At 45.3% G+C, this 21,505-nt stretch overlaps 1 protein-coding gene across 2 annotated transcripts; it reads left to right on the top strand.

The window, feature by feature from the left end:
• Positions 1–132: 132 nt before the first annotated feature.
• Positions 133–20,632, top strand: UBE2G2 (ubiquitin conjugating enzyme E2 G2). 2 transcript variants are annotated; one of them, XM_074833353.1, is made up of 6 exons: positions 133–227; positions 7,644–7,679; positions 7,769–7,814; positions 13,337–13,473; positions 16,549–16,689; positions 18,603–20,632. In XM_074833353.1, the coding sequence occupies exons 1-6, from the start codon at positions 185–187 to the stop codon at positions 18,713–18,715; spliced, it is 516 nt and encodes a 171-aa protein (XP_074689454.1). In that variant the 5' UTR covers positions 133–184; the 3' UTR covers positions 18,716–20,632. The 2 variants fall into 2 exon arrangements, with proteins under 2 accessions (XP_074689454.1, XP_074689455.1); XM_074833354.1 differs by having other exon boundaries at positions 13,355–13,473.
• Positions 20,633–21,505: the final 873 nt, after the last annotated feature.

Raw genomic sequence — 21,505 nt, forward strand, 5'->3', positions numbered from 1 at the left:
CCGGCTGTTTCCCCCCGCCCCAGAGGTGCTCGGCGCTGCGCACGGCGGCCGCCGCTCTGCGCATGCGCGGCCCCGCCCGGCGCTGGGAGGCCTGGTGGCGGTACCATAGAGGAGGAGGGGCAGAGCGCCGCCTCTGTGCCGTCCTCTCTAGCCGCCCGCCCGGAAGCGGCGGCGGGGCCGCGCCATGGCGGGGACGGCGCTCAAGCGGCTGATGGCCGAGTACAAGCGTGAGTCGGGGGAGCGGCGGGGCCGGGCACTCCTTGGGCTTCCCCTACTCCGCCCCCGCTGCCTCTCCGGACGGAGACCGGAGGGCCGGAGGCCGCGGGCCGGGCAGCGGCGGTGACGGCCGCGGGCCTCCCTGTGCCCCGCCGGCCTCGGTTTCCCAGCCCCCGCCGGCTGCTCCGCTCCGCTCGGCCTGCAGAGACACCCGGGACGGGGGGCTCAGGGGGCACCGGGCGCTTCGAAGTGCAGTTGTGGAAGAGGGGAGTCGTGGCTGCCACGGCTTCCCTCGGCGAGGTGGTTCTCCCTTCGCCCCGGGCCTCGGGGGGAAACCGTCCTGCGCACCGAGCCCGGCTGCCAGCCCCGGCGCTTCGGCGGGGACACCGAGGGGCGGTGTGTGCGCGGTTGACACGTCTGGGAGTCCGTGGCGTGGGGAGCTTAGTCAGAGGGAAGGCCTGTGAATCCAGGGCAAATGGCCAGTTTTTATTTTTTTCCTGGTTAGATTTTCCAGGTGGAACAGAATGCAGCCGCGGAAGCCTGTGTTGCAGAGCTTTGTCACCTCAAAGATAATTAGAGGTGTTTGTCAAGACCTTGGCGGAAGCGCGGTGGTTAGTAACGGCATTTAAACTCGAGTTTAGTCATCCGCAACGCAGACTTTGTTTAAAAATCTGCGTGAGATGTGACTTGCAGGGGGTGGCAAGCGGTGCTCTTCTCTGGCCCCGCCGTAGGGAGCAGGGACCTGCTGCAGGCTGGGTCTCTCTGGGGCATCCCTCTTCTCCTGGAGTCGGTGAGCTGCTCCCTGGTGAGCTTGCGAGGTGTCCAAAGGTGCCTTTTTTTAGCAACTTTTTGTTTGTTTGTTTACCTAGCCACTTTTGGTCTCTGATGTTCTGGCTTTTATTTAAGGCAAGGAAGTAGAATGGAGAAAAAAAAGAAGTGTTTGCTAGGGGAAGGATGGCATTAGACTGTAAGAACTGGCCTCCTGCTCCAGTGATGGTCATTTACAAAGCTCCTGAGCTTGTCCAGGGATGAGTTGTTGTTTCTCACTTAACCATCATTTAGTGAAAGACTCCAGCCTATAGAAAATAAGAGTATTTATAGACACATGTTTCCTGCCAATACCGTGTTTATTCTCAGGCTGCTCTGCAGAGCACAGGTCTCTAAGCTGAACCATCACGCAGGTGTTTGTGAGGGTCAGGGCTGCCCCCCCCCACTGCTCAGGCTTCTGCCGGTAGCTGCTTGGGGCAGTGAGCAAGCCCGCCGGTGCGGTTGTGCGGGTAACGCTTGTGCTGGCAGCGTGTCCTAGAAATCTGCATTTTTCTGTTGTAATCCAGAAGCACTGACCCGAAAGACATCTACAAAAAGACTCTGCTTTTATCTGTTTTCTTGCATAAATCCCCTTAGTCCCAAAAAGCGTTTTTGATCCTTTGTTGTTGAGAAGCTCTGAAATCTTGTTAGAATGTCTTGGATGAATAAATTCTGTAGGAAAAACTGATATTAAATAGCATCGAAAAGAATTTGACTTAATGCTACAGGCAGATATTACGTGAATCTTCTCCACATGGTTTCCCAGGGTAGCACTTAATATGAACTGAAATAACATCTTGTTTGTGATCCTCCTTTATAAATACTTTCCCAACTCTAATAAAACATAGTGTTGTAAGACACGAATGTAGTCTGCAATGACGGAGTGTACAGTGCTTTGACTTCTGGAGACCTGAATTACAGAAGCAGAGTAAGCCAAACCTTTTGGTTTCTGTGGCCGCCGGGATTGTGCTGCGCATTTCCAGGGTTGCTTCTCTCCTTTGATGGGTACTCTCATCAAACTTTGCTGCAAACCCCAGAATCGAGCCTGTAGGATAACCCTTCCCTAGGGTTTCACGAACGACTGGGCAGTTGTAGCTCTTCAGAAGCTGTTTTGCCCTGTAGAAATTTTCAGCAAAAGTTATTCTGAAAAATAATAATAGTTCCAGTTTTAGGTAGCTCTGCTGCCTCTTTCTGCAGGAAGTCCTGTCAGGGCACAGGGCTGTAGTCTCATGTTCAGCTTTGTGTGATCTTTCAGCTCCCTCCTGACAATGCATGTTTCTGATGTATGTTCCCAGTGCTGGCGTAAGCACTGCGTGGCCCTGGGTGGATGGGGATGGGGAGACAACTTTAAATGACCCCTTCCTCCTGGCTGCCCGCCTTGGATGAAACGTTGTATATATCTATGTGTATATTTGTGCGCACAATTTCTTTAATTTACCTCCTCCTTCTATCTTTAGTTACTTCTAGTTGTGACAGCGATGTTTGACAGTCGCTGCCTTGCTGGTGGGTGTGTTTTGTTTACCAGACTTCTAATTCTTTCCTTACTTGATTTTTTTTTTAGTTTTGGTCTTTGATTTTTCTCTCTGTATGTCTGTGTTTAAATCTTTAAATAAAGGTTTATTGTTACCTTATGTGAAAAATGCTTGACGTTGTGAGGAGTTTCTACCTGTTGGAACCCAAGTACATTATTCCATTTTGGGAGAGGCTGGGAAATGGCACTGTTTTCCCTTCCTTGTGGAGAAGGAAGGGAAGGTGACTGTGGATAGCCAGATGAGATGGATTTATTTTTTGTCCTCTTTTAGGTCTTTGTTTGCAGGTTTGGAGTGTCAAGACTTTTTGCTGTCTTATATTTATTGAAGTATTTTTCTACTCTGCCAGAACTAATTTAGATAAAGCTTTCAAAAAAAATCAGATACGAAAAAGGGCATAATTTCTGTTAGAGCATATGTTTGTTGTTAATTCTAGATTTAGAATAGTATTAAAGCCTGAAATTAGTCACTCAATAGCAGCTTAGGTTTATGAGAGTTAAGAGATGGAAACCTTCCTTTTGTATATTTGTTTCCTGGCTGCATGATCTTGAAGATGTCTTGTTGCTGAACTTTTTAAATCTAAAATGGGCTACTTTGAAAGTATTAAGTCAAATCTGTAGAGATGCAAGAATTGTAGGGCCAAGTTGTATGCACTGTATTTCCTTTCTGGTACAAACAGGCAATAGAGCAGTGGATTGTAATGCCAACGGGTATCATTGGGAGTGCTGTCGGGTTAAAAATATGAGATTTACATTAATTCTGAGATTTCAGAATTTGCAGAAAAAAATACACCTTTGTTGCACGGAAAAGAATCTGGCTGTGCTTCCTGTCCATGGAGAGAGTTTGTGTGAAGCTGGAGGAAAACTCCCACTGCGGTGGTGTGGGTTGTGATGAGCTGCTTTCTCCGGGGGGGGGGGGAAAGAAAGAGATGCATGTTTGTGGTAGGCCTCTGCAGCTGTCCCTGTTAAACCCATGTTGAAAAATGCGCTTTCCTAAACATAACACTTAGGAAATATCTCAGACACACACTGTGCCGTGTGTCCGCGTGAGTTCAAACTGCCTTATGCCAATCAGGTGCTCCATCAGAGAAGAGAGAAGAAAATGGAATTTCAGGCAGAGTAGAAAGAAGATTCTGGTTTCAAGCATCTCAGTCCAGATGCTGTCAGATACTGAAGTATGTGCCCTTAATATTTCCTGAGTCTTGTGCATTTAATCACCTTGGAGATATGCTAAATTGATACAGTTTTTAGAAAGCATACTGATGAACTTCTCACTTAAGAATGCGATCAGTCTTTTTATTAACTGCTTTAAAAAGAAGGTGTTTTTTTAGTCCTTCTCCTTTTGGCCAAGGTGTAAATTGGTCTGTAATGACTCCATAATGAGCAGTGAAATGCAAAGGGAGGCATTGATTGTGTGTGCACCCAAATCTGCCCCAAGTTCCTAACAGAAGTATTGCGCTTCACTGGGGTTAGCTCTGTTTCGTTCAGTCTCAGCTTACAAGCAAAGCTTTAAAGTAAGGCTTAGCTATGGTGCTAGACGCTGGGACTTCACTGCGTTTTGATTTGGAAGCAAATCCCCTGACTGTGTGCAGCGAAGCCATCCTGCAAACCAAACAGGATGCCTCGTGGAGGATGGGAAGTTGAGAACTGCTCCAGATGCTTTCCAGTGCTGAAGAGACATTTCTCTGAATCGGGTGATGGGCTGCCCCCAACACACATGCCTGAGTAGAGAGCTCCTCACAACCCCCCAGACCCTGGGGCACCCCGAAGTTGGTTGTGGTGATGTATAGGGTGACCTGGTGCCTATACATCACCACAACCTTCCCTTCCAGCAGCAGCTGCCAGCCTCAGCTTCTCCTCGTGACTCTGCCATGCCTTTGTTTTCCACAGAGACTTTTCTTGACCTTCCCTTTTACCTCTTTCAAAACAGATTCCTTTTCTGGCTTTCTGTTTTATCCTTTTTCCACACCAACTACTTGTCCTTCCACCTCTTGGAATCCCTGATTAGGACATGTTGCTCATGCATTTGTTCCTTATAGGAGCCCTGTGGGCTTGCTTGACCATAGGGTACTCCGTGGACACGTCGGGAGGCTGCTTTATCCCACAGCCTCTGCTGGTGGCAGCTCTGGTAGTTAGCACCACGTAAAATACCAGCGCAGGAAGGTGGCCTGGCTCTGCTTGCCCCAAAGAGGTTGCCTACCCACTGGCAGCGGGGGCAAGTCCGGATGCTCTGCAGAACAGGGGCTGCGCTCCAGTACAGGCGTGGGGTCCCACAGCCCCAGGTGAAGGTGATGGAGCTGTGGTGCCAGCACGGCAGGAGAGCCCCTCTGCATCTGACTGCTCTGCTCCCACCTCGGTTGTCCCACGGATCCCAAGGTTCCACTGCTCAAAGGTTTTTTTTCCTGGGCCCACAATCACCAGTCAGCCATGGGCTGCTGCATTGAGGGCTCCTGCAAAGTCTCGGTGCTGATTTAGCCCCTCGGAGAAAGGAGATCGAGGGAGGTGGCTGTGAATTTGTGCAAGCTGTAGCTTCAGGGTCCATGTTTTGCCCACCAGCGCCTCGCGTTGGATGCTGTCCATGCTCAGCGCGGGCAGAGGGCTCAGCTCCTTGCTGTCGCTGGTGCGTGCAGGAACAGAAACTGCGCATCAGTGTTTGAGGCCGCCAGGTGATGGTGGCTGGGGCGTGCGCTGGCACGCTGCTGTCGTGGGTGACAGGCGAGAGGACGGCATGGCGTGGCACTTGCAGAGGGGGAGAACTCTCCTTGGGAAAGCTTTAAACCGTGCATGTTTAAAGCGGGGGGATGTCTTGCAGGCCAGGAGGCCAAACTCAGTCTAGCAGAAGTTATCCCTGGCTGGATGCCGTGGAGAGCAGAGGGTGGGCTCTTTCATCTGCTGCTGCGTCCTGCCATGCGATTAGCTCGGGAGAACAGCCACGGAGGGACAGGATGGCAGAGGAGAGTGGGGTAGGAGGCTGTTTGGCCTAGCTGACTTGTCAAAGTCGTTCTGCGGTGAAGGGTTAAAACATGCTCTGATCATGTGCTTTTTACTGCTCGCTTAAAAATAATTGGAAAAAAATCCCCCCTGACACTCCATTAAAGTGACCCTGTTTTGGAGGCTCTGGTAAGACTGAAGCATCTGCTGCTATGTCTGCTACTGGCAATTCCTGCAGTGTAGCTCCTGAAAGCTGTGCTCCCGATTTCCCTTTGAATGGCTCTAGAGAAATCACAGGGTAGGATGTGGCCATGCACGTGGAAAAGGGGGGTCTCCTTCCTCAGTGACCAGGTGTAGTAGCAGCCACTTAAAATCAAAGCTCGTGTGCCCCTGCACTGCCCAGTTACCACTTTGCCTGATCCTTAAGGATGGAAACCTCTTTCGCCTATCTCTGAGGGGAGAGCTGAGCAAGGTGAAGGGGAGAATTGAACCTCCATCCTCGCAAAGACAGGGTTTAGCTCTTGCTTCCCGTTGCCCTGGTTGTCCTTGCAGGTGGGGAGCTGCACAGCACACCTCTGCGTGGCTGTCCGCTGCAGGGGACACGCCGATGCTGCCCCCAGGCAGTCACAAAGGCTGCAGGGCTTCTCAAAGGAAGTCATGGAAAATAACAGAGGGATTTTCTTCCTAGAGAGCACCACAAGATGGAGCAAAATGATTCCAAGAGCTCCTGGGTTTGACATCTCCCTCTTTCTGTCTAAAAACATCAACAAGAAAAGCTCTTTAGAGACCCACTATCAAGCTGGAAAAACCTGCTTCTTAACGTCAGGACATTGTGGGAAACCATAACGCTGAGTTTCAGTCTGCTGCTGTGCTTTTGAACTTCAATCAGAGAGGTCTGTGCCAAAGTTAATGGCAATCTGAGTGAACAGAACAGCTTTGTTATCTTTCCTCTTGGAGTATCTCAGCGTGTTTTTTAATCCAGCAGAAACTAAGACAAAAATCCATGTGCTGTTTTATGCAGTTTTCTCACATTTTTCACATATAGCCTAGCAGAAATTAGGTCAAGTGTCTCATTTTTTGGTTTTTGACTTCCCACGTTCCCCAGTTCTGCATTCCTGCTTGTCTTGTGCCACTAGTAGTCCGTGGGCCATTGGTTAGGCAACAGTGCTTCTAGATAAGCAGCTCACAGCCCTTACTTAAGTTGGCCTAATTACTGTCACCTCCTCTGGTCTGACACCTTCAGAGCGTCATCTCCGGCTGCCCCGTGTCTTGCTCGGAGCTGCGGGGCTGGTGTTCAGCCCCCCAGGGTTCACTGGTTGCCCCTGCACGGCTAAACTTTGCCTTGCCAGCTGCTACCACCCTGCAGGACTTCGGAAACTCAGTCATTGCACTAGATAGTAGAAAAACTGGTTATTTTTTTATCAGCGCACAGAGTGCTGGGCTTCTGCAGGCTTGAAACGCGGTACTGATGCTGAGGGTTATTGTACAAATTGGGAATTGTACCAGTTTCCTACAGGAAGTGAGGGTTGATGGATCCAAATTTGCCATGTGCAGGCACGGCTGCTTTATCGCCGCTTCTTTTTTTACTCGCATTTTCCAGGCTGCACAGGGGGAGTTGGATTGAATTCGAGGAACAGAGCTGCTCGTCAAATCTCTCTTGCTTCTGCTTCTCCAGTTTTTTGCGTCGTTTTGGGTTTTGTATTGAGATGCTGTCAAGCAGGAATTGGTGCAGAGAGGTTATGGGAATACAACCCGTTTTCAGGCTGTTGAGTTTGTACCTGCAGATACCACCGTGCTCCAAGAGGAGAGTGTTTCCCATGCTTTGTGGAGTTTTTTTTTGTTCCTTCTCAGTTTTAAATTGTTGCCTCTGGGAAGACTAGTTTTGGGAGCCTGGAAAAGCACAAAATGCCAAATAATCTTGTCTAGAAAACTGTCTTGCATGAAGAAGTTCAATTGTCAGTGGTGAGATACTGGGCCTTCTGGATGTGGAATTTTGCCTAGTAAAGCGTGGCCAGAAGATTCCTCCCATGGTGTTCTCAAGCTTTTCTCCAAGCTCATTTGCTGGTGGGGCCTCTGTGCTAAGCTGTGGCCACCCAAACGTTAGCCGAGATGCTTGGGCTTGCAGGTCACGTTAACTTGCCTTGTATTTTTCTTTTTACAGAGCTGACCCTGAACCCACCAGAAGGGATCGTAGCAGGTGAGGAGCCGAACGGGGTTTGTGTACTGTGAAGTTGTAGCCTTGTGTTCAGGTAGTGCTGAGCATTGTTTTGTTTTTTTTCTTAACAGGTCCCATGAATGAAGAGAACTTCTTTGAATGGGAAGCTCTGATTATGTAAGTTAATACTAATATCTGAAATCAGCACTTGCACACTATGATTAGCTTCTAGGAGAACAAGAATGTAAAAAACCAATATCAATTCTGCATAAGAACCTACCTTTGGCTGGGAACTTCTTTTCTGACCTAAACAGGGAATGATATTTGAAATTTAAACAGTGTGACAGAGGCAGTGTTGGGGCTTAAGTGAACATTTGTTGTACAGGTGTCATTATAATAATCAACACTCAGCATATGTAACTTGCAAATTTGACAGGAATCCACATTTGGGCTCCCTTGGATATATGTTGTATATACAAACACTGTAGGAAACAATGAATTGCTTGTGGATCACACAGACCTCTTTGGAACATTACTCAGCTGCAAATACAGGACAGGTTTTTCTCATGTTTTATGTGGAGCGAAATGCACAGATTATTGGTGATAGGAGAAAAAAAAAAAGGCAATGTGTAAAATTAGTTTACTTACTATTTCATTTTTTTCCAGAAAACTGGATTTATCTGAGAGAATATTCAAATTACAAAAAAAAAATAATCTTTTGAAATTCTTTGCACTTCATGAGTTGGCTGGTGTTGTAAAGGCATTGGGTGCAGTGCTTCCGTGTGAAAAGCTCTTCTGTTGGTGAATAGCTCTGAGCGTGACCTGTTGTGTTTTGGGGAGTGACAAAGACTTCTTTACAAAGCTGTGTCCTCTCCCTTCCACTTCTGAACTGATGGGTCCAGTTGTTTGTAGCAAAACTTGCCATGAAAAGACAAAATCTTCTTGCCCAGCATCTTACAAGTCATCTTCTCTCTTGCTTGTACTCTTACTTATGCTGTACCCTTCTTTGGGAACTTTGGGTGTATGGAATAACTGGTGATTTTTACAAAATAAAGTTCTAAAATGGTAGGGGAGAGAAAAAGAGACCTTTGTCACTCGGGTCTGACAATTTACACAAATGCTACAGAATTAACAGATGAAGAAGCTCCAAACTGCTAAGTCTGTCTTGAAGCGGATGGTCTGTTGTTAGGGTAGATCCAGGCTCCGTATTTCAAGATTCCTTTAGTAAGAGTTGGTGATTTCCTTTCCTTCAGCCGGGGCCAGGGGTTCTGGGAGGACACGAGGGCAGCAGGCAGCGGCCGTGGCCCCGCTTGCAGCGTGCCTGCTGTGCTCTTGGCAGGTTCTCACTGCAACCACCGGTGCTGACTTACGAGATTCTGAACTAGCATGGGTGGCAGAATTTTCCCAGCTCGGTTTGCTTGGAGTGTGTTGTCTAGGGATGAAAAACGAGATTTCTTGGGATCAGGCACGCAACCAATACAAAAGCATCCCGAGCTGTAGCACGTCACCTATTCCACACAAGCTGTCTGCGTGGGTGATCCTACTTTATGGCAAGAGTGAGCCTCCGAGTTATTTTAGGCCTTGGTAAGTGGAGATCTGGATTACCACTGCTTGTTTGCTGATTGATATGAAGAGTTGGCAAATGCCTCTGCTTATGTGCAGCAATTTATCCTGTGATAAACAGGTTGTACCTCCTAGTAGCTCAGTCCCCTGAAAATAAACACTTAGCATGGAAATAGGTAATTTGTTGCCTGACACCAAAGATTTTGGCTTGCGCTGTCTTACACTTTCTGCAAGTGGGATAGTCACCACTTTTCTGAAACATGCATTTTGTAACGTACCAAATTTCAGCCCAGACAGCCGTGTGTTACGTGGAGTGTAGAAATCCCAGAGGATTTAGTGCACTTCTTGAAGTCTTGAAGGAAATTCCTGCCTATCGGTACTTTGTCGTAGCAGAGATTTTGTGGTTGAGCAGAGCTTTCATGGGGGAGAAGTACTTTTGGATTTGATTGATTACCTAGAAAATAGTTTTTCTGATGTTTCCCATAACAAATTCTTAAACAACAGAGGAGCCGCTTGCAGACTTGAAAGCCCTTGAAAGTGCTGAGTGTTGAGCTTCAGGTCTTTGTCAGCGCAAAATGAGAGGCGGAGGTGCTTTAATTTTGGTTTCTGTATTGTGTGTGTGTGTCATAATAAAATTATATTTTAAGATCTGCTAAATTCTGAAGCTGTGGTACAATAGAAACATGTTTACCCTAAACGTGTTTGGTTACTTTCATCTCTTTAGAAAACTCTATTAGTAGAAGTATTTGTGCACGTTTGGAAAGCAAGCTAAATGACTTGTTTATATTTGTCTCTGATAATCTTCTTGAATGTTTTGTAATCTCAAATGTGCTGTGTGAGATTATGGGAATGAAAAGTGCAGGTGAGGAAATTAAAGTTGGCTTCAAATTTTTAGACAGATGACGTGAAAAGGTAAGTAAGCAGTGTAATAATGAAGAAGAGAATAGAATACTTTTTTTTTTTTCCCCCCTTCATCCAGTTTATATGAAGCTAGAGCACATGTAATGGCAAATAAATACAAAAAGTGAGACCTAAGAGAGAAAAGACATCACCTATTTATCAATTCAGAGGTGGGCTGGGTAATGTTACACGTAAGAGCTTGGCTCACAGGTAAAATAATAGTGTAATAGTGGTAATAATTTGTATTTCTGGTGTTCTTGCCTGCAGCAGCTGGATAAATATTAAACATATAGATGTTAAGGTTGTATTGACATGGCTGAATGGTAGAACAGTTCTTATGCTCCCGAGTGAGTGTCATGGATCCAGACCTGAAAATATAACGTGGTAATCTTTCTGAACAGTGGAGCTTTGGAGCCTGATGTAAAATGCACCCTTTTGATGAGACATCAAACAGTAGCTGAATTAGAGCATTTATGAAAGCCAAGTTTTTGCAACAGAGTGACTTATTTGTGATGATAAATAGCCCCAGCACGTTAAGAGAGTTTACCATAATGCCGGTCAATCCCTTAGCGCTGCGTGAGGTCCAGTGGGCTGCGTTGTGTTGTGCAAGTTCATGGATTTATGTTTCAAGACCAAGTTTTGCCCTCTTTGGTTGGCATATGCAAGTGTGTGTTGCTATTAAAGTTTATCCCCAAAAGACACAAAACCACATAATTGTTAAGAACTAAAGATTGCTTGAAAACTAAACAGCATAAATTGAAGTCAACTTATCAAAAACCTGTCTAGAAAGGTAATTAAATCTGTAATTAGGCTTAGGACTTTTGTTTACCGTGGAATTCCCCTTTACAGCATCTGATGACTGTAGGTTTTTGTCTTTTTCCACCATCTTTTTCCAAATAAAAAGCCATTTACAAATGTATGTGAAGCTCTGATTATAGAATTGTCCTTGTCAATGCGTTTTTCCCTCCTATTTTAGCAGGTACCCACCATCCTTTTCTTTCCCTTGCCTAAGTAACAGCCAGCTCATGGAGTGCAGCGTTTCTTATTTTCATGCTATGTCTTACGTCAACAGGGTTGTTCATAACATCTCTCTCACAACTAAGCAGTCTGGTTGTCTAGCAAGTCATTTAACGCCGTATAATGGCCAGAGGAGAACTGATGCCCGCTCCCCAATGCTTTAGGGAAGGCTGTAGAGTAACATCATGTGCGGAAAAAGATGCAGAGACTGTCTGCTTTGCAGGCTGTGAAGAGTATTAGATGGAGCAGGTTTAAGACGAGGTATTTCCTGGAGTTCTGTGCCTGAAGCCTGTGCCTTCTGTGTGCTCACAGGTAGTGATGGCCAGCACTTTGTCTTCCCTGGGGTATGGGAACTGCTTAAGGCAGCTGGCCCGTTGGCTTGATGCTCTTTGCTCAGTGGGACGGGTGTCAGCGCTGGTCTGGGTGTTTCTTGGAGGAACCCTAGATAGTCTGGATGACTCTAACAAGCTTAGCAGCTCGGACGAGATCATAGCATAAAGCACAGAGGCTTTGAATAGGATATACTTTGCAATCATCACCTGCTCTGCAAAGATTTCAAAAGAAGCTGTGCTCTTTACCTCTCTGGCCCTGCCGATGTCCTTTTTTGAACTGAAAGTGATGCTGTCAGGTTTAAATGTTGCAGCCTCCTGAGTGTTTTGTAGTTGCGAATGCTGTCTTGGATTAACTTTAATAATTTCTTTGAAGTTGATCCTGGCAGCACTGAATGGCTACGACATAAGCATTTTGCTCACATAATACAGGGCCTAAAATGGAGCATGTAGGGTTAACGTATTTGACAGAAGAGCCCTTAAGGCAGTGTGTTTGCTCTCAAAACAGAACATAAGACACCCACCAGCTTTTCAATGCATGTATGTACATATTCTTAGAAGTTCAACAATAAGCCTTTAAAATGCAGCTGGAATTAAAATGTTCATGAAAAAATGCGTTCAGTTTACTCTCAGATGTGAATTGAATCCCGACTAAATTTAGGGAAAAGGCCAGAAAGGGAACAAAATGGTTGAGATGGTTTAGCTTTCGTTCTTGAAGTATGTTGCTGCGTTTCTCTAATTCTACCTGCCAGTGTCAATATTCAGGTTTAAATCACTTAGTTCTTGTGTTTATCTACCAGCCAAGTCTTTTGAATTCCAAAGTTAAGAGAGTGAGCCTCCTAGGGCTTTAGGTTTTGCTGGTCTCAGTTTTCTTTTTCTGTAGGTTACCAATTTCAGCTTTAACTTTTAGGAGTCCTTGAACTTTTGTGTTCTTTCCGGCTTGGAGAATGTGGATTGGGAGGAGGAGGCGTGAACATGAACCTTATTTCCCGGGCAGTATAGCCCTTGTTTGAAGAGCTTTTTACTAAATACATGAGGTTTCCTTGGCTAAGATTTTCAGTGATGAAGCTTGTTTCATGGTCTTTCCAATCAAGGGAGATCATGTTTGTGTTATAACTTCCAGATGGTTCATCAAGTTTGAATAAATCATGTCTAATAAACTTTTTTGCTCACCTTCCAAAAATGTTTTATGTAGGGAGAGTAAAATAGTTGTCTTTATATTCTCGACGTGATTGCACTTTGAACTAGATGATGAACACAATGAGGAAATGTTTCTACAAGAATCCTGATGAAGCCATTTGTTTTCCTTGTGCACTTGAGGGGAATGCAAACTAAGTAACTTAAGTCTGCAAAGAAACATTGTTGTCCTACATCTAGCAATTATGGTCCCTGAGCTGTGTTTTTATTTTTACAAAACACTGCCGTGTTTTTTGCATCAGATAGTGATAAGTGTTTATGTGTGGTTATGCTCGATACTGGCAGTTTGACTCTCCATAGGTTTTATCAATTATTTTTGAGCTACAGCATTTGACATCTCTGTCTTGTGCAGCATAACAGTATCTTCAAAGGCACAGGAGTCCCACACCTGCTTCTGCTTTCTCTTGACGTGCAGACGCTCAAATCCTGGAACATGCCTTGGAGCCAGATACTCCAATTATATCCAGACACACCCTGCTAATTAAACAGTGTTGTGACCTTCCTAGTAATTTAGTGTGCAAGCTTTGATTTCCCCCTTCCCTCCCAAACCCCGTATTTGGATTTAAGTTTATGAGGTGTGGGGTGAGAGTGCGTTAACTCTTTGTTTTCTGGAGATGGTATAACCCAAACCTCAAAATGTCTCATTAGACAAGAAATCGGGTGAAAGAACTGTTTTAAAACTCTGGTGAATAGCTTTTTATCTGTTCCTAGGGGTCCTGAAGACACCTGTTTCGAGTACGGGGTTTTCCCTGCTATTCTGAGCTTTCCACTCGACTACCCGTTAAGTCCTCCGAAGATGAGGTTCACCTGCGAGATGTTCCATCCAAACAGTGAGTCTGATGCAGCAGGACGTACAGGGGAGGGGGTTACTTGTGCGCCATAAACCCAGACTTTTGCAGCAGGAGAGCTGGCATCCTTACCAAGGGTGGTTCTCTCCCTTGCCAACCCTGAGCGTGCAGCAGGAGTGTTCAGCTGTCCAGCAATTTTGCTCTGTCTTAGCGTCACTTTATCACGTTATTCCTCATATACCTTTTGGTCATAAACAGTCCAATAAAGAGTCCAACAATTTTCCTGCCTTTCACATCATTCCAGGAATACTTGTAACTAGTGTATAAATAGTTTAAAGATAAATCTTCCGTACGTGATGTGTCATTTAGTGAATTAATACAGACACTTTCCAGTCTTACTCTGTGGCTTGTATTTAAGTAGTTTATTGTTATTTTAATGAGTGAAAATTTGTTCATTTTCACCAAAGTGTGGATACAGCTTTTTAGACAGCATGGCTTTTTCCCCATTAAGACACAGGTTTAGTAATATTTCTGACATGACCTTTCTGAAATACAGAGTGCTCTGTCCAAGCTGACACATTTGCAGGCATTAATATTAAGGCTTTGATGGCCTTTTCTCTGCAAATTCTGATGTTTAAGATATTATTTTAAGACTTTTCAGTGGAGGTAACTGAAGTAACAAGTACAGCTAACAGGTTTGAGCCTTGGACAGGTAAAAACCTTAAAGCACTCTTTTGCAGCCTGGAGCATTACTTTCTGGCATTCTTTGTAAAACTGTTGCTTATGACATCTGCTAAATCAACATGGATTGTGCAAACATTGTTTATCACCACCCAGATTTGATGGGCTGGATCTGTATTCTAGGCTATTAGGTCTCTGCCACTTGAGAGCAATAAAAGGAAAATGCTGTCCTCCTGCCTAGTGTTTCCTCCCCAGCTGATGTTCCTGTGTTGCATAACACAAATCTTAATCTCAGCTGGGAGTTGATTTATTTCATCCTATTCCAAGGAATTTTGCAATTTATTGACGTTCTTCTGTTCTTCCCTTCTCAAAGCACCACTGATGCAGATTCTTGCCCATTTAATCCACATCTTTCTGTTCTCCTATGGAAGACACACCTGCATGTCACAGCGTAGAACTGTGTGGACATGCCCAAGGCAGTGTAGCATCACCTCTGAAGCTCTGGTGTCTGCAGCAATGCAGCGTTTGGCACCTGGAAGCTGTGTGGCCGCGTTGGCACCTTGCTCCAGCTGAACTAATTCACCCAAACTTCTTGCCAGGACTGGTCTCCGTGAGCAAATCCATGTCCGCGCAATACTCTGCAGATCCAATTGTGGCCTTGTCTTGAGGTTCACTGCTCACAGCTGCTTTGCATGCAGCGTAGCCAGGAGGAGTGGGGTGCAGAGAAGCACAAACTGCCTGACTCTCATGTGTTACAGAGTGGCCCTACACGTAGTCACTTCCTCCGTGGGGTTAACAAACATCCTGGATGGTCAGGTCAGCCCTTTAAAGTCCTGTGACTCTGGGTCATGTTAATCTGAAGTTGAGATCACCTAAACTAAACACTTCAATCTTCTCAGGTGGGATTGTGATGGTCTGGTTGTACCCAGAAAGGCTGTAGAAATGGTGGCTGTGCTATGCTTTTTTTGTTCCTTAAGCGCTTACTCCTCCACCTGTGAAGAGTTGAAAGGAAAGTGTTTAAAAAGTCTGCTGTGTTCCCTTATCTTTGAGTTTGTGTAATGTACAGGGCAAATTGGGACACCACAGAACTATCTTTTAAAATAACATGACATTCATGGACAGTCTGGCAAAGATAACTTCAAAGAAGCAACTAATGCCAAGTCTTGGATTAGTACTTAGTGACAAAGCAGGAAGATGCATACTACACCTTCCTGGAATCAGCCTTTGCTGTCTTGACAATGCTGCTCTGTGGTCCAGCTGTTTGAAATGAGGCACTGCATAAAAACACTAGAATAACTTACAAGTGAAATACCTTCTACTGGTGTGCTCCTAACTTGCAAGGAGAAGTGCTGGTTCAGCACACGCTGTTTTCATCTCTTCCAGCTATGGCTAGACCAGCTCCAGTCCCAGCCTGGGGCTGCAGGGGGGGATGGAAATAAAAGTCTGCCAAAGCACTTACGTGTTGTAGGCTTGTGCAGACATTAGCTAGGTGAATGGAAGGAACTGGAAATGAGCACAACTCCTTCCAGCGGTCATTCCCTATTTTTGTTTTGTCTTGTTTTCCTGGCAATGGCACGGGTTTGGTCACTGGAGGAATAGAAGCACTGAAAGTACCGGCCTAAAGTTGTCGTTCCTTAGGGGGCTGCGAAATTAGGCCATGTTGCTAAAGCAGTGTTTCAAACTCCGTTCTCTTTGTGTTGCCTCCTCAACCTTTCTTTGGCCTCCTTTTCAAGTCAAGTGGAGTCACACGTCTGTGAAGATGGCTTGTAGTGTTGCAGATGCTTTGCTTACACTAAAGGTGGGAGGGGAAGATGTCTGTATCCTTAATGGATAGGTTACCTTATTTCTATGTGCTTTAATGCAGCTGAGCTTTAAGCAGAATTTTAAAAAGTAGTGTGAACTCTTCTAGTTGTACTTCAGTAATATTTAAAATAAGATCAATTATACTGTTTATAACATACCACTTTTCCCTCCTGGCTGCAGCAGAGCAAGTTTGCTTAATTCTTTTTATGGTCACAGTCCAGTGGAAGACTCCAACGTACGTTCAGTGCTGTGTGACTGTTACCCTTCGATTTAAGTAGGACTGGTTACCTACCTGGAGCTGTGTCTACGCATAAATACTTGCCTTGTTCCACCAGGCTGCATCTCTTACCTTTTCCATAGAGCCTGTCACTGGTTATTAAACAACACGAGTGCTCCCAGCAGGCTTCTGTTGGGGAAGGATAACCCAAGTTTCTTATGTTTGCTTAAAGGAAATTTTTGGTAGATTTTTGTCTTTCAGATTTTATGTGCTCTTGCCTTTGGAAGAGGAAATTTAAAACTGGGTTTAGCTTCAGTCCTACAAAGGCCAAGTCCAAACATTGATCTGTGCTAAAGATCTGGAGAGCCCAAGTGCTTCCACTGAGTAACAATCAATCCCCTGTACTTCTTGTGCAGTTTACCCAGATGGGAGAGTTTGCATCTCTATTCTTCACGCTCCTGGGGATGATCCCATGGGATATGAGAGCAGCGCTGAGCGGTGGAGTCCCGTGCAGAGTGTGGAAAAGATCCTCCTGTCGGTTGTTAGCATGCTGGCAGGTAAGGACTGCTGTTTTGTTAACAGTACCTTAGATAGCAGTTACTGAGTTAGCTAGAGCTGCTTCCTGCTGTTTGGCTTATTAGTGAGCAAGGGACATTAAAAGCTGCTCAGCAGCAATCACAGTTCTTAAAGCCCTAGTATTTATTTATTAGTAAACCAGTTCTCTGAAAATAATTGAAAAAAATAAGACTGAATTAGTAAACAGGTGTTTCCAGCTTTGCAAGCGACTGCACTGCTTTCCTTCCAGGTCAGCAGCACCGAGCAGATGGTGATGGTCAGGTGGGTCCAGAGGCTCAGCAGGTTCCCTGCTCCTGCACAAAACCTGGGCTCTGTCTTTGTATTTGCTATGATGTCTGTTCAGCTCTTGAAGGTCTTAAAGCTATTGATTACAGCCTGTGTTGGATTTGGCTTTAGCAGCTGAAGGGTTATGAGCCAGATGTAACCAGTATGATAAACTGGAGTCCATGGCCTCTGTGATTCGCAAGCCAGCACCCTCCATTTCTGTTTGTTATTTGCCAGCCTGGGTCTGTACCCCTTTCTGCCATCTCTGGTTCAGAGGAAGGCTTCCTGAGAAGAGAGGTGGGGTGAAAAAAGTGGCCTTTGAAATGGCTTTTCTGAAATCCAGCAGGGGCTGTGGATCAGCTCTGTCACATCCAGCTCCCTGAAAGATGGGTCCTTTTCCACGTAGTGGACAGAGCCACTGAACTGCCTGAAAAGGGCAGAGCCGTGTCCCTTAGAATTGATTTTGAATGATAAAAGATTTTAGACGGTTTAGAGGGGTTAGAAGCAACAAAGCTGATCAAAGAGCAAGCAACAGATTCTTACATGGGACCGTTTTAGCTTCAGAATAGTAACCTACTGTTGGGAAGCTGTGCAGACACACAGCACCTCGCTGGGCTCCCCGTGGCCTCCAAGAACTTGGTTTGTGATGCAGCCTTACCTAGACTGGTTAACGTGGGAGTCACCTGGTCTCTCTTGTTCTCTGCCTGTGCGTCCTGTTTTCCCATGACTTTTGGAGGAATTAGTCTAACTCATCAGTTGGTCAGCTCCTTCCAGGCTGCTGGCAAACAGTCTGGCTCTGGCTCTGCAGACAGTGTAAGCCCAAGCTTACCAAACTGGGTGACCTACACATCTACTGGCTTTTAAGGGCAGACCATCAGCATTGTGTCAAGAAAGACATGAGCCCAAGATGTCTGCCATGAACTGGGCTGGGGTGGATTTGCACTAGTGTGTGAAGCAAAATGGGTAAAGTACATTCTGTTTTAGTGACTTGTGTAATCCCCTGACAGTTGTCCCCCTGTGTGCTGACCACGAACCTGATAAATCCCATGTTTCAAGTGTTGGAGTCATAGGGGCTTAATGTACTTTGTAAAGTGCTCTAAAATCCTCGGATGAAAGATGTTGCAGAAATGAAAGCATTCTATGGGTTTTCTTGGTTTGTTTTGTTGTTTTTTAATAGAACAAGCCATCCCAAAGAGTGACAGAGCCTGTTTGGGTGGCCTGGTCGGGGGAGGGCTTTGTGTCTGTGAAGCCGCAGAACCAGAGCAAACATTTTGCGGGGAGCAGTGTGCAGTTTTAAAAACCCTTGATGGCGCTGGTGGTGCCGCATTGTGTTGTTCCATGTGCATGCTGGGGCTCCACTGCTGAGAGCATAAACAAAAGAAAGTCTTGCTTTTCTGCCACTTGTTTCTTACCTAAACTCGTCCTTGCCGTGATATTCTCTTGTGATCAGTTAATTCGGAACTGTTTGGGAGTCCAGGAGCTTTTCTTTAGTGGTGTTTCTGTAGTCCCAAGTGGGGGAAGTGTGCCAAAGCCACGAGGAAGTGGCAGTACAGAGGCATTATCGAAAGAGCGAGAGGGTCTTGCTCCATTGCCTGCCTGCCCACCTACCTTTCAGTCTTTCTCGTTTCAGAGCCAAATGACGAAAGCGGAGCCAATGTAGACGCCTCCAAGATGTGGCGGGAAGACAGAGAACAATTTAACAAAATTGCCAAGCAGATTGTGCAGAAGTCGCTTGGACTTTAAGCTCACAAAGAGACTGAAGTGTTTTGTATTTCTCTCCACCTGAAAACGAGCAGTGCTCAGTGCTGGTACCAAAAAGGAAAACTTTGCAAAACTAGTTCTTCTTATCATTTGTTATTTATTTACCATCTCTTTTCTTCTTCCACTGCTCCAGAGAAGCCTCTAGTTCACTCACTAAATTGTGTGGAAAAGGGATTTAAAACTAGGGAAAAATATGGAGACAATGCTGTTTCAAAGGCTGCTTCTTGCTACCTCACTTCATGGTATGGAAAGCTTGGAGACTTTGCAATCAGCAGCCCACCTTCACCAATCTGTTGTTTGAGAACAGAGCTGATGCGGATCACCTGCTGGAAGAATTACTTGTATGTTTTTATAGGTAGCATTGCATCTGGAGCACCAGTAGACAGGAAATAATCTATCAGTTTTATGATACTCGCTAAGTTAAGGACAACATTTGCAGACAGAACTGAAGAGTATCGTTAGCAGGAGAGGCTATAAAATAAGGTTATAGTCAGGATGTGTTAGCAAAGAAAGCGATTGTGCAGCACGTAACTTTATGATAAGATCTGGGGAGTTGTTGCCAGTGACTGGCTGGGGGTCTAGAATGGGCTGCTGTTCCCATGTAACACTGTGAGTTTGTGTTGAGCCTTTGAGTCAGTGTTTGCTTGGAAGAAATCCCACGAGCTGCTTTATTACTCTTTGGAGACAATTGTAAATTTTACATTCAATTAGAGACGCAAGATGTAAAGACCGGATTCTTAAACGCTTTGGTAAGGTTCACCATGGGCAAGGTAGTTCGTTGGCAGCCTGAAAATCCAGTGAGGATGTGTCTGCTCCTCTGGGCGTGTAAAATATCTCTGCAATAATGTCAGCTCCTCTTCTGTTGACATTTGGGTGTGCAGAGGATTAGGCACTGCTGGCCTTTGCCGTTACAGCCCAGCTCACCCGTTTTTCAGGTGAACGAGCAAAGAGGGACGTGACGAATTTTGTAAAATTAACTGTAACACTTCTTTATGCTGACTGCTTTCGTGTATTTGAATATAAGTCAGAGAAGATGCTGGCTGTTTTTCTAGAGGATGGTATGACACATGTTTAGAACTGCAGAGTATTGTAGCCGATTGCTGGTGTGGAGGGTGCGGGAAATACCAGCTGTAACAATCAGTTTGCAAAACTCCTTAGGGGCCACTGGTGACCTTTGTGCTTTGCAAGCAAATCTCTTGTGTAGGTCCAAATCTTCTCCAATTTACCACAAGCAATAACATGCCCATTGATAGCACATGGAATCAAATTTTGTTGGCAGCTTTACGGGCTAAATTTGAGAAGGGCTTTTTATTTTTCTGTGAAAAGCGTGTGACGTGGAAGGAGTCGCACCTTGGGGAAAGCTTTACGGGGGTGATTGTGTGCATGCGCGTGTGTACCACTCGTCAGTATTTATGTCTTGCTGTCTGTGCTGCATATTCACGTGCTGCAGATCGCAGTGTGCCATCGTTCTGCACCTCCGAAGAATTTGTATTGCTACAACTTGCTAATTTTACCTCCTTGTAGAAGTAATCTTGCCTTGGTCTAAGGGTGGGAGGGGGACCTGACATAGTTTGGGAGCAGAGATGATGAAATAGTGTTGTACCTAACTAGTATTTCAAGGCGTACAGGAAAATGTAGCACTTCTACGCAAGCTGGGAGCATTTTTTTTGAACTGTAGTAGATGGAGCATTGCTCCTGGGAGTACTGCAGCCACTTTTGGAAACAACGCTGGAGAGCTGTGAGCACCACATAGCAAACAATGGATTCAGCAGACATGGCAAAAGTGGGCTTTTTTTTAAGTGCGGAGTATTTTATTCATGTGTGCTCACTCGTTATCTTTATTTTATGGTGGATCTAGTCTGTATACTGAAAATAAAGTGATTATATTTTCTCCTTTCATAGATGTATGCAAATGTATTGAAGTGGGTGTTTTTATATGGGTAACCAACTGGTCAAGAGAGTCCAATTCTGACTTCTCCAAAGGAGTGGAAGGGTTTATTCTACTGCAGTTAAAACACAAGGGATGATTTAGAGGAGTGGAAGAGTTGATACAGTTGCTTGGGCTTTCCAGGCAAGTGTCTTGTCTCTAATGATAGCAATGACTTGGTAATTCAAAGAAAACTATAAAAATCTGACAGCTGGCAGATGTGATGCAGTTTACTTCTTACAAAGGTCTTGTTATATCCATGTATCTGGCCTAGGATATGTTGTTATGGCAACAGGTGAATTCTGAGTTTTAATATGTCATTCAAAATCTGCTGATACTAGCTCTTGGATTTGAGAAGGATAGTTAGATGTCTTAATTCCTACGGAGAATTTCCATAGTCCCCAAATCTCTGTTGCTTAGAAATAAAGTAATTTCTTTTTAAGTGACTGACGTGCAGCAGGCTTGTGAACTCGGGTGTTTTAAGCCACCCATTGAACATACCAAGCAGTCTTGCAGGTGCCAAAGCGTAAGCAGAAGTCCGCCTCAGAGGACTAAAGCTTGCCTTGTGGAGGTGAGAGGTCTAACACCTGCTCTTTGCTTAGCTGAAACGGGCAGAGAGCATTTGTGTTCATTGAAAGGCATAAACACGGCGCTGCAGTTGGCGTGTTAGATTCCCGGTTTGTTTTACGTGCAGGAAAGAAATAAAAGCTCATCACCATCATTCCGTAACAAACTGAATCCCTGCGCACAGCACAAGGGCTGGTCTCGCACAGCTCCACGCTCGTGTGGAGGCTCCCGATAGGGTTTCACCATGCAGGCAGCTTATTGCAACTGAGAGTTAAAAC

The sequence above is a fragment of the Strix aluco genome, chromosome 9, assembly GCF_031877795.1.
Source record: "Strix aluco isolate bStrAlu1 chromosome 9, bStrAlu1.hap1, whole genome shotgun sequence".
Classification (NCBI taxonomy): domain Eukaryota; kingdom Metazoa; phylum Chordata; class Aves; order Strigiformes; family Strigidae; genus Strix; species Strix aluco.

Excerpts from the sequence above, each read along its gene's own strand:
- UBE2G2 (XM_074833353.1), top strand. The coding sequence starts at position 185 with ATGGCGGGGACGGCGCTCAAGCGGCTGATGGCCGAGTACAAGC. Across the intron at positions 13,474-16,548 it reads CGAGATGTTCCATCCAAACA|TTTACCCAGATGGGAGAGTT; the intron begins GTGAGTCTGATG and ends CTTCTTGTGCAG. Across the intron at positions 16,690-18,602 it reads GGTTGTTAGCATGCTGGCAG|AGCCAAATGACGAAAGCGGA; the intron begins GTAAGGACTGCT and ends TTCTCGTTTCAG.